We start from the raw sequence: 12,051 nt of genomic DNA on the forward strand, positions 1-12,051 counted from the left end.
TATTAACCAGTGGTGGCACAGTGCGCCCCCCCCCCACCCCCCCACCTGTTGTGCCTTTTCATAGGTAAATGCATTGATATCCAATTTATTTTAGTCAAGATGAATGTTCATTACCCTTAAGAGCCATGCTCGACTATAGTTGACAATTTTGTATGTCTTGAGTAGGCCAAATTAAGGTCGTACAAAGGTTTCTGCTTTTTAGTGTTATTCTTCTCATGAATGTACCAGTCTGAGAAGAGGCCTCTTTGTCTACTCTTAAATTTATGACTGGAGGTAAAGATAAGCTCTATGCAGCTGGTGATAATTACCTATACAATTAGGCATTTATCAATGAAGCAAATATATAATATGTATGTATTCATTTAATGAGCCTTAGTCCTTAGCATAAGACAATCAGTAGAACATATAATATATATTATACTGTTATATGTGATGAAGACAACATGTATCCAGTATATTATATATATTTCTCATTAGGAGAATATTTGTCTCTAAAAGAGTGTCTGTGAAGATGTGTTTTGTAACAATTATTCACCTCTTTGGTGTAACAGGAGATACTGGTATCTCTGTGAGAAAACAAGGAGGTTCAAGTTATTTACGATGCACAAATAAACAATGTGAGAAACATTCAGAGAGACGCCTAGAGGTCTGTCTCTAATTGCTACAAGTGTCAAATCTAATCCCTATAGCCTTGAATTAAAGCTTTTAAGGTCAAAATGTATATTATACCTTTATTCAGACTTACAGAAGTTAACCCTTTATACTATGATGCAAATAGCTTACACAGCAGTGCCACCTAGGTATGAGTAGGTGACATTACAACAGTAGCAAAAGTGCATTCTGGGTAAGGTTATGATGTAATTTCTTATCAATGGTCACACCCATCCGACAATGATTGGAAAGCTCCAAATTAGGAAGGTGTGTCTAACTGATAAGTTTGTGATCATAAACCGTACACAGGGGGGACAGAGAAGAAGACACACACAGGAGAGAGGAGAAGTTGAGCTCTCTAGAGGGGTCTATCAGGATGAAAGCCATGGTTAGATGCGCTATGATGGACCACCCAGCTTTCCTAGGAGCAGAAGTGAGATTTCTACTAGGACTTGGTAAGAGACACAGAAAATGATATTTCATCTTAAGACTAATTTGATAGTGTGGGTGAAATTATACCATCTAGATTGGCGAATAAATACATAATTAAATTAATTGATCATCTCCATATTGAGATGTAGTTTTAGGATATTGTGAGGCTTCATTCTACCTGCAGAAGAATCAAGACTCATAATCTGGCAAAGCATTAAATAATTGCTTAGATATATATTGATAGAACATTCTTCGCCAAGCTAAGTGATGGATTCCCACAGGAAAGACTTATTTCAAGTCCTTCCCATTTAAGATATGGTCTAGCAAGATCCTATATCCCTGTCATTTGTCTTAATAGTCTTACCAAAGTCATATGTGTGAAAATAGTCCCGGAGGGGGCGGAAGGATACAGTTATCTCTTCTAGTTATATCCTTGAATGGATTTGCCCATGCCTGAAGTCATGTGACGTGTAGTTGGTTAGATCCGTTCAGGATGTCTTCAGTTCAGTCATTTTGACTGTTCAGGCAAAATATAAAACCGCAGCATGCTACGGTTTTATCTCCGGCGAAAAAAGAATGGAAGATTTGCCTGAATGCCGGATTCAGCATTTTTTCCCATAGGAATGTATTAGTGCCGGATCTGGCATTCAAAATACCGGAATGCACCTGCACTACATCCGGACCCATTCACTTCTATGGGGCTGTGCACATGAGGGGTGTTTTTCACGCAACGCAGGCCCCATAGAAGCTAATGGGGCTGCGTGATGTGCTTTTTCATAAGTTTAAACAGTTATACTTGCTTATTTTAGTTATAATGGGTATCCATTGCCTTTAAGAGCAATGTTGATTTATATTCACTGTTTTGTATGAAGTTTCATGTAGGCCAAAGTAAGTCCATGAGAAGATTACTGTACTGTTCAAAACTAGTGTAAGGCTGCTTTCACACTAGCGTTCGGGTGTCCGCTCGTGAGCTCCGTTTGAAGGGGCTCACGAGCGGACCCGAACGCAGCCGTCCAGCCCTGATGCAGTCTGAATGGATGCGGATCCGCTCAGACTGCATCAGTCTGGCGGCGTTCAGCCTCCGCTCGCCTCCGCACGGACAGGCGGACAGCTGAACGCTGCTTGCAGCGTTCGGGTGTCCGCCTGGCCGTGTGGAGGCGTGCGGATCCGTCCAGACTTACAATGTAAGTCAATGGGGACGGATCCGTTTGAAGATGCCACAATGTGGCTCAATCTTCAAGCGGATCCGTCCCCCATTGACTTTACATTGAAAGTCTGGACGGATCCGTCCCAGGCTATTTTCACACTTTAGCTTTTTTTTTGCTAATATAATGCAGACGGATCCGTTCTGAACGGAGCCTCCGTCTGCATTATTATGAGCGGATCCGTTCAGAATGGATCCGCCCGAACGCTAGTGTGAAAGTAGCCTTATTGTAACAATATATTATACATTTAGAAAGTTAGAAGATACGCCGCACCTGCAGATTCTGAGGCTTTGTTTTTCCTATCTGAACATGAATTCCAAAGTGTGAGAATGGTCTAGATGTTCCTCAAAGTATATATTCATGTATCAAAGTTTGTCCCTTAGCCCTGAGACAAGGCCCCAGATGTCAGAGGTGTGAAGTAGTGAAAATATTAGGCATGTATGAGTTAACCCTTAATGGTATGATGCTTATTGCTTATACAACAGTGCCATCTAGATATAAGCGGTTAATACTACATCAGTAGCAAAATTGCATTCTGGGTAGTATGACGTCATGCTCCTTATCAATGCACACACCCCTCCAACAATGATTGGAAAGTTCCAAACTCGGAGGGCGTGTTCATCTGATAAGTTTTGGGTTAAGAAACCAGTTTCCAAAAAAAAAGAGAGAGAAACAAACATTTGGATTATAGATCTCTGGAGAATCATTTGGATTATTGGGAAAAACTCTTGAGAGCTGGCTGCCCCAATACTCTGCACATCACTTGACCCTTGGGTAATGTATATTTTGTTTTATGTAGTATTGATCTAAATGAATTGGCTTGATACTTAGCCAGATACCCGCTCATTTGCGGACGTGTTACGTTAGTTGCTACATCCGTATTTTCTCTGATTTCAGTTACGATGCATATAACTGAAACAAGGGGATAATATTGGAGAAACTCTTTGTTGGGAATCTTTAAATTCCCTAGTTTGATATCAAGCCAATAATTTATACGTTTTGTTGCAATACTACCATTATCTGAAAGATTGGTTATCATTTTTGGGCGGAGCAAGGGCTCGTATCTGTCATCTTCTTGATTGAGTTTTCCGCATAATCCATTGATTGTATATTTCTCACAAAACTTAAAGCTGTATTGCATAATAACATAATATTCCTCTAGGCTGTAGTATATTTTATAAAGGACATTGTTCTGGCTGCCTAGCTAACGATGTTCTGTGTTTATAGGCTGTGCTCCAGCTCCAGGATCTTACGATGTGAAGCTTTCAGATAGTCTTAAAGGACCAGTTTCATTTGAAAAATCTCAACGCTTTAGAGCAAAAAAAGGTATGTATCTCACATGGCAGGTTTTCACTGATATTCCACAGGTGCTCAGCGTTCCACTGATCTTTAAAGGCCAACTCTCTTATGTTTTTATTTGCTAGTTTATTAGAGTTAGGCATGTATACCTGAGTTAGTCTGTCAGTGATTGCCAAAAGTTCTGTAATTACCTTATAATACCAGCTTTCATTAATGTCCTCTGTCCCTTTCCACTGCTCCCTTAAAAGGCCATTGCTGTGGCACGTGTGCAGCGCCCGGGTGCTGTATACCGTGGCACGTGTGCAGCGCCCGGGTGCTGTATACCGTGGCACGTGTGCAGCGCCCGGGCGCTGTATACCGTGGCACGTGTGCAGCGCCCGGGCGCTGTATACCGTGGCACGTGTGCAGCGCCCGGGCGCTGTATACCGTGGCACGTGTGCAGCGCCCGGGCGCTGTATACCGTGGCACGTGTGCAGCGCCCGGGCGCTGTATACCGTGGCACGTGTGCAGCGCCCGGGCGCTGTATACCGTGGCACGTGTGCAGCGCCCGGGCGCTGTATACCGTGGCACGTGTGCAGCGCCCGGGCGCTGTATACCGTGGCACGTGTGCAGCGCCCGGGCGCTGTATACCGTGGCACGTGTGCAGCGCCCGGGCGCTGTATACCGTGGCACGTGTGCAGCGCCCGGGCGCTGTATACCGTGGCACGTGTGCAGCGCCCGGGCGCTGTATACCGTGGCACGTGTGCAGCGCCCGGGCGCTGTATACCGTGGCACGTGTGCAGCGCCCGGGCGCTGTATACCGTGGCACGTGTGCAGCGCCCGGGCGCTGTATACCGTGGCACGTGTGCAGCGCCCGGGCGCTGTATACCGTGGCACACAGATCCCCCCCCTCTCCATAACTTTGTTTTTCCCAATTAATCGGCAACTAATCGATTATTCAAATAATCGTTAGCTGCAGCCCTAGCGGTAGTTAACTCCTCAGGTGCCGCGGATCGCAGCTACAGCTCACAGGTCAGGAGTCGGCTGTGTCATCCTGCAGCTGCCGCCTCCTGTCTATGAATAAATTAGAGATTAAGCACAGTATTAGACATTGGTGGCGCAGTGCGCATCCCTCCCAAGCCCCCCCAGTATTAAGCATTGGTGGCGCAGTGCGCCCCCCTCCCCCCAGTATTAACCAGTGGTGGCACAGTGCGCCCCCCCCCACCTGTTGTGCCTAAGAGACACAGAAAATGATATTTCATCTTATTAAGACTAATTTGATAGTGTGGGTGAAATTATACCATCTAGATTGGCGAATAAATACATAATTAAATTAATTGATCATCTCCATATTGAGATGTAGTTTTAGGATATTGTGAGGCTTCATTCTACCTGCAGAAGAATCAAGACTCATAATCTGGCAAAGCATTAAATAATTGCTTAGATGTATATATATAGATAGAACATTCTTCGCCAAGCTAAGTGATGGATTCCCACAGGAAAGACTTATTTCAAGTCCTTCCCATTTAAGATATGGTCTAGCAAGATCCTATATCCCTGTCATTAGTCTTACCAAAGTCATATGTGTGAAAAAAGTTCCAAACTCGGAGGGCGTGTTCATCTGATAAGTTTTGGGTTAAGAAACCAGTTACCAAAAGAAAAGAGGGAGAAAAAAAAAGAGAGAAACAAACATTTGGATTATAGATCTCTGGAGAATCATTTGGATTATTGGGAAAAACTCTTGAGAGCTGGCTGCCCCAATACTCTGCACATCACTTGACCCTTGGGTAATGTATATTTTGTTTTATGTAGTATTGATCTAAATGAATTGGCTTGATACTTAGCCAGATACCCGCTCATTTGCGGACGTGTTACGTTAGTTGCTACATCCGTATTTTCTCTGATTTCAGTTACGATGCATATAACTGAAACAAGGGGATAATATTGGAGAAACTCTTTGTTGGGAATCTTTGAATTCCCTAGTTTGATATCAAGCCAATAATTTATACGTTTTGTTGCAATACTACCATTATCTGAAAGATTGGTTATCATTTTTGGGCGGAGCAAGGGCTCGTATCTGTCATCTTCTTGATTGAGTTTTCCGCATAATCCATTGATTGTATATTTCTCACAAAACTTAAAGCTGTATTGCATAATAACATAATATTCCTCTAGGCTGTAGTATATTTTATAAAGGACATTGTTCTGGCTGCCTAGCTAACGATGTTCTGTGTTTATAGGCTGTGCTCCAGCTCCAGGATCTTACGATGTGAAGCTTTCAGATAGTCTTAAAGGACCAGTTTCATTTGAAAAATCTCAACGCTTTAGAGCAAAAAAAGGTATGTATCTCACATGGCAGGTTTTCACTGATATTCCACAGGTGCTCAGCGTTCCACTGATCTTTAAAGGCCAACTCTCTTATGTTTTTATTTGCTAGTTTATTAGAGTTAGGCATGTATACCTGAGTTAGTCTGTCAGTGATTGCCAAAAGTTCTGTAATTACCTTATAATACCAGCTTTCATTAATGTCCTCTGTCCCTTTCCACTGCTCCCTTAAAAGGCCATTGCTGTGGCACGTGTGCAGCGCCCGGGTGCTGTATACCGTGGCACGTGTGCAGCGCCCGGGTGCTGTATACCGTGGCACGTGTGCAGCGCCCGGGTGCTGTATACCGTGGCACGTGTGCAGCGCCCGGGTGCTGTATACCGTGGCACGTGTGCAGCGCCCGGGTGCTGTATACCGTGGCACGTGTGCAGCGCCCGGGTGCTGTATACCGTGGCACGTGTGCAGCGCCCGGGTGCTGTATACCGTGGCACGTGTGCAGCGCCCGGGTGCTGTATACCGTGGCACGTGTGCAGCGCCCGGGTGCTGTATACCGTGGCACGTGTGCAGCGCCCGGGTGCTGTATACCGTGGCACGTGTGCAGCGCCCGGGTGCTGTATACCGTGGCACGTGTGCAGCGCCCGGGTGCTGTATACCGTGGCACGTGTGCAGCGCCGGGTGCTGTATACCGTGGCACGTGTGCAGCGCCCGGGTGCTGTATACCGTGGCACGTGTGCAGCGCCCGGGTGCTGTATACCGTGGCACGTGTGCAGCGCCCGGGTGCTGTATACCGTGGCACGTGTGCAGCGCCCGGGTGCTGTATACCGTGGCACGTGTGCAGCGCCCGGGCGCTGTATACCGTGGCGGGATCGGCATTTATTTTGCCGATATTCCGGTAGCGTATGGGGAACACAGATCGCGCTGCTGACATCGCTCTCCGTGTTCCCTCAGCAGCAGCCCAGGGCAGAAGGAGCAGTGTCTCCTCCCCCTGTGCTGCTGCTGCCAATGAGAGGGCAGGGGACAAGTGGAGGGTAGGAGCTATGGCCACTGCGCCACCAATGAAGCTTAATCTCACATTTATTCATATACAGGAGGCGGGAGCTGCAGGATCACATAGCCGACTCCCGACCTCTATGAGCTGTAGCTGCGATCTGCGGTAGTTAGGGCTGCAACGATTAATTACATCCCCCTCTCCATAACTGCGCCGCCCACAGATCTCCCTCTCCATAACTGCGCCGCTCACAGATCCCCCTCTCCATAACTGCGCCGCCCACAGATCTCCCTCTCCATAACTGCGCCGCTCACAGATCCCCCTCTCCATAACTGCGCCGCCCACAGATCCCCCCCCCCTCTCCATAACTGCGCCGCCCACAGATCCCCCCCCTCTCCATAACTTTGTTTTTTCCCAATTAATCGGCAACTAATCGATTATTCAAATAATCGTTAGCTGCAGCCCTAGCGGTAGTTAACTCCTCAGGTGCCGCGGATCGCAGCTACAGCTCACAGGTCAGGAGTCGGCTGTGTCATCCTGCAGCTGCCGCCTCCTGTCTATGAATAAATTAGAGATTAAGCACAGTATTAGACATTGGTGGCGCAGTGCGCATCCCTCCCAAGCCCCCCCAGTATTAAGCATTGGTGGCGCAGTGCGCCCCCCTCCCCCCAGTATTAACCAGTGGTGGCACAGTGCGCCCCCCCCCCCCACCTGTTGTGCCTAAGAGACACAGAAAATGATATTTCATCTTATTAAGACTAATTTGATAGTGTGGGTGAAATTATACCATCTAGATTGGCGAATAAATACATAATTAAATTAATTGATCATCTCCATATTGAGATGTAGTTTTAGGATATTGTGAGGCTTCATTCTACCTGCAGAAGAATCAAGACTCATAATCTGGCAAAGCATTAAATAATTGCTTAGATATATATAGATAGAACATTCTTCGCCAAGCTAAGTGATGGATTCCCACAGGAAAGACTTATTTCAAGTCCTTCCCATTTAAGATACGGTCTAGCAAGATCCTATATCCCTGTCATTTGTCTTACCAAAGTCATATGTGTGAAAAAAGTTCCAAACTCGGAGGGCGTGTTCATCTGATAAGTTTTGGGTTAAGAAACCAGTTACCAAAAGAAAAGAGGGAGAAAAAAAAAGAGAGAAACAAACATTTGGATTATAGATCTCTGGAGAATCATTTGGATTATTGGGAAAAACTCTTGAGAGCTGGCTGCCCCAATACTCTGCACATCACTTGACCCTTGGGTAATGTATATTTTGTTTTATGTAGTATTGATCTAAATGAATTGGCTTGATACTTAGCCAGATACCCGCTCATTTGCGGACGTGTTACGTTAGTTGCTACATCCGTATTTTCTCTGATTTCAGTTACGATGCATATAACTGAAACAAGGGGATAATATTGGAGAAACTCTTTGTTGGGAATCTTTGAATTCCCTAGTTTGATATCAAGCCAATAATTTATACGTTTTGTTGCAATACTACCATTATCTGAAAGATTGGTTATCATTTTTGGGCGGAGCAAGGGCTCGTATCTGTCATCTTCTTGATTGAGTTTTCCGCATAATCCATTGATTGTATATTTCTCACAAAACTTAAAGCTGTATTGCATAATAACATAATATTCCTCTAGGCTGTAGTATATTTTATAAAGGACATTGTTCTGGCTGCCTAGCTAACGATGTTCTGTGTTTATAGGCTGTGCTCCAGCTCCAGGATCTTACGATGTGAAGCTTTCAGATAGTCTTAAAGGACCAGTTTCATTTGAAAAATCTCAACGCTTTAGAGCAAAAAAAGGTATGTATCTCACATGGCAGGTTTTCACTGATATTCCACAGGTGCTCAGCGTTCCACTGATCTTTAAAGGCCAACTCTCTTATGTTTTTATTTGCTAGTTTATTAGAGTTAGGCATGTATACCTGAGTTAGTCTGTCAGTGATTGCCAAAAGTTCTGTAATTACCTTATAATACCAGCTTTCATTAATGTCCTCTGTCCCTTTCCACTGCTCCCTTAAAAGGCCATTGCTGTGGCACGTGTGCAGCGCCCGGGTGCTGTATACCGTGGCACGTGTGCAGCGCCCGGGTGCTGTATACCGTGGCACGTGTGCAGCGCCCGGGCGCTGTATACCGTGGCACGTGTGCAGCGCCCGGGCGCTGTATACCGTGGCACGTGTGCAGCGCCCGGGCGCTGTATACCGTGGCACGTGTGCAGCGCCCGGGCGCTGTATACCGTGGCACGTGTGCAGCGCCCGGCGCTGTATACCGTGGCACGTGTGCAGCGCCCGGGCGCTGTATACCGTGGCACGTGTGCAGCGCCCGGGCGCTGTATACCGTGGCACGTGTGCAGCGCCCGGGCGCTGTATACCGTGGCACGTGTGCAGCGCCCGGGCGCTGTATACCGTGGCACGTGTGCAGCGCCCGGGCGCTGTATACCGTGGCACGTGTGCAGCGCCCGGGCGCTGTATACCGTGGCACGTGTGCAGCGCCCGGGCGCTGTATACCGTGGCACGTGTGCAGCGCCCGGGCGCTGTATACCGTGGCACGTGTGCAGCGCCCGGGCGCTGTATACCGTGGCACGTGTGCAGCGCCCGGGCGCTGTATACCGTGGCACGTGTGCAGCGCCCGGGCGCTGTATACCGTGGCACGTGTGCAGCGCCCGGGCGCTGTATACCGTGGCACGTGTGCAGCGCCCGGGCGCTGTATACCGTGGCACGTGTGCAGCGCCCGGGCGCTGTATACCGTGGCACGTGTGCAGCGCCGGGCGCTGTATACCGTGGCACGTGTGCAGCGCCCGGGCGCTGTATACCGTGGCACACAGATCCCCCCCCCCCCTCTCCATAACTTTGTTTTTCCCAATTAATCGGCAACTAATCGATTATTCAAATAATCGTTAGCTGCAGCCCTAGCGGTAGTTAACCTCCTCAGGTGCCGCGGATCGCAGCTACAGCTCACAGGTCAGGAGTCGGCTGTGTCATCCTGCAGCTGCCGCCTCCTGTCTATGAATAAATTAGAGATTAAGCACAGTATTAGACATTGGTGGCGCAGTGCGCATCCCTCCCAAGCCCCCCCAGTATTAAGCATTGGTGGCGCAGTGCGCCCCCCTCCCCCCAGTATTAACCAGTGGTGGCACAGTGCGCCCCCCCCCACCTGTTGTGCCTAAGAGACACAGAAAATGATATTTCATCTTATTAAGACTAATTTGATAGTGTGGGTGAAATTATACCATCTAGATTGGCGAATAAATACATAATTAAATTAATTGATCATCTCCATATTGAGATGTAGTTTTAGGATATTGTGAGGCTTCATTCTACCTGCAGAAGAATCAAGACTCATAATCTGGCAAAGCATTAAATAATTGCTTAGATGTATATATATAGATAGAACATTCTTCGCCAAGCTAAGTGATGGATTCCCACAGGAAAGACTTATTTCAAGTCCTTCCCATTTAAGATATGGTCTAGCAAGATCCTATATCCCTGTCATTAGTCTTACCAAAGTCATATGTGTGAAAAAAGTTCCAAACTCGGAGGGCGTGTTCATCTGATAAGTTTTGGGTTAAGAAACCAGTTACCAAAAGAAAAGAGGGAGAAAAAAAAAGAGAGAAACAAACATTTGGATTATAGATCTCTGGAGAATCATTTGGATTATTGGGAAAACTCTTGAGAGCTGGCTGCCCCAATACTCTGCACATCACTTGACCCTTGGGTAATGTATATTTTGTTTTATGTAGTATTGATCTAAATGAATTGGCTTGATACTTAGCCAGATACCGCTCATTTGCGGACGTGTTACGTTAGTTGCTACATCCGTATTTTCTCTGATTTCAGTTACGATGCATATAACTGAAACAAGGGGATAATATTGGAGAAACTCTTTGTTGGGAATCTTGAATTCCCTAGTTTGATATCAAGCCAATAATTTATACGTTTTGTTGCAATACTACCATTATCTGAAAGATTGGTTATCATTTTTGGGCGGAGCAAGGGCTCGTATCTGTCATCTTCTTGATTGAGTTTTCCGCATAATCCATTGATTGTATATTTCTCACAAAACTTAAAGCTGTATTGCATAATAACATAATATTCCTCTAGGCTGTAGTATATTTTATAAAGGACATTGTTCTGGCTGCCTAGCTAACGATGTTCTGTGTTTATAGGCTGTGCTCCAGCTCCAGGATCTTACGATGTGAAGCTTTCAGATAGTCTTAAAGGACCAGTTTCATTTGAAAAATCTCAACGCTTTAGAGCAAAAAAAGGTATGTATCTCACATGGCAGGTTTTCACTGATATTCCACAGGTGCTCAGCGTTCCACTGATCTTTAAAGGCCAACTCTCTTATGTTTTTATTTGCTAGTTTATTAGAGTTAGGCATGTATACCTGAGTAGTCTGTCAGTGATTGCCAAAAGTTCTGTAATTACCTTATAATACCAGCTTTCATTAATGTCCTCTGTCCCTTTCCACTGCTCCCTTAAAAGGCCATTGCTGTGGCACGTGTGCAGCGCCCGGGTGCTGTATACCGTGGCACGTGTGCAGCGCCCGGGTGCTGTATACCGTGGCACGTGTGCAGCGCCCGGGTGCTGTATACCGTGGCACGTGTGCAGCGCCCGGGTGCTGTATACCGTGGCACGTGTGCAGCGCCCGGGTGCTGTATACCGTGGCACGTGTGCAGCGCCCGGGTGCTGTATACCGTGGCACGTGTGCAGCGCCCGGGTGCTGTATACCGTGGCACGTGTGCAGCGCCCGGGTGCTGTATACCGTGGCACGTGTGCAGCGCCCGGGTGCTGTATACCGTGGCACGTGTGCAGCGCCCGGGTGCTGTATACCGTGGCACGTGTGCAGCGCCCGGGTGCTGTATACCGTGGCACGTGTGCAGCGCCCGGGTGCTGTATACCGTGGCACGTGTGCAGCGCCCGGGTGCTGTATACCGTGGCACGTGTGCAGCGCCCGGGTGCTGTATACCGTGGCACGTGTGCAGCGCCCGGGTGCTGTATACCGTGGCACGTGTGCAGCGCCCGGGTGCTGTATACCGTGGCACGTGTGCAGCGCCCGGGTGCTGTATACCGTGGCACGTGTGCAGCGCCCGGGTGCTGTATACCGTGGCACGTGTGCAGCGCCCGGGTGCTGTATACCGTGGCACGTGTGCAGCG

General features: G+C 47.3%; 1 protein-coding gene across 1 annotated transcript in view; it reads left to right on the forward strand.

Annotated features, from left to right (window-relative positions):
* Positions 1-12,051, forward strand: part of LOC122922770 (sperm-tail PG-rich repeat-containing protein 2-like) — a 51,615-nt gene that overhangs the window by 4,386 nt on the left and 35,178 nt on the right. The window contains exons 2-5 of the mRNA XM_044273495.1: positions 3,516-3,614; positions 5,807-5,905; positions 8,600-8,698; positions 11,061-11,159. Of these exons, the coding sequence (XP_044129430.1) occupies positions 3,516-3,614; positions 5,807-5,905; positions 8,600-8,698; positions 11,061-11,159 (396 nt within the window). The remainder of the gene's footprint in view (positions 1-3,515; positions 3,615-5,806; positions 5,906-8,599; positions 8,699-11,060; positions 11,160-12,051) is intronic.

This window comes from Bufo gargarizans, unplaced genomic scaffold (assembly GCF_014858855.1).
Source record: "Bufo gargarizans isolate SCDJY-AF-19 unplaced genomic scaffold, ASM1485885v1 fragScaff_scaffold_695_pilon, whole genome shotgun sequence".
Classification (NCBI taxonomy): Eukaryota; Metazoa; Chordata; class Amphibia; order Anura; family Bufonidae; genus Bufo; species Bufo gargarizans.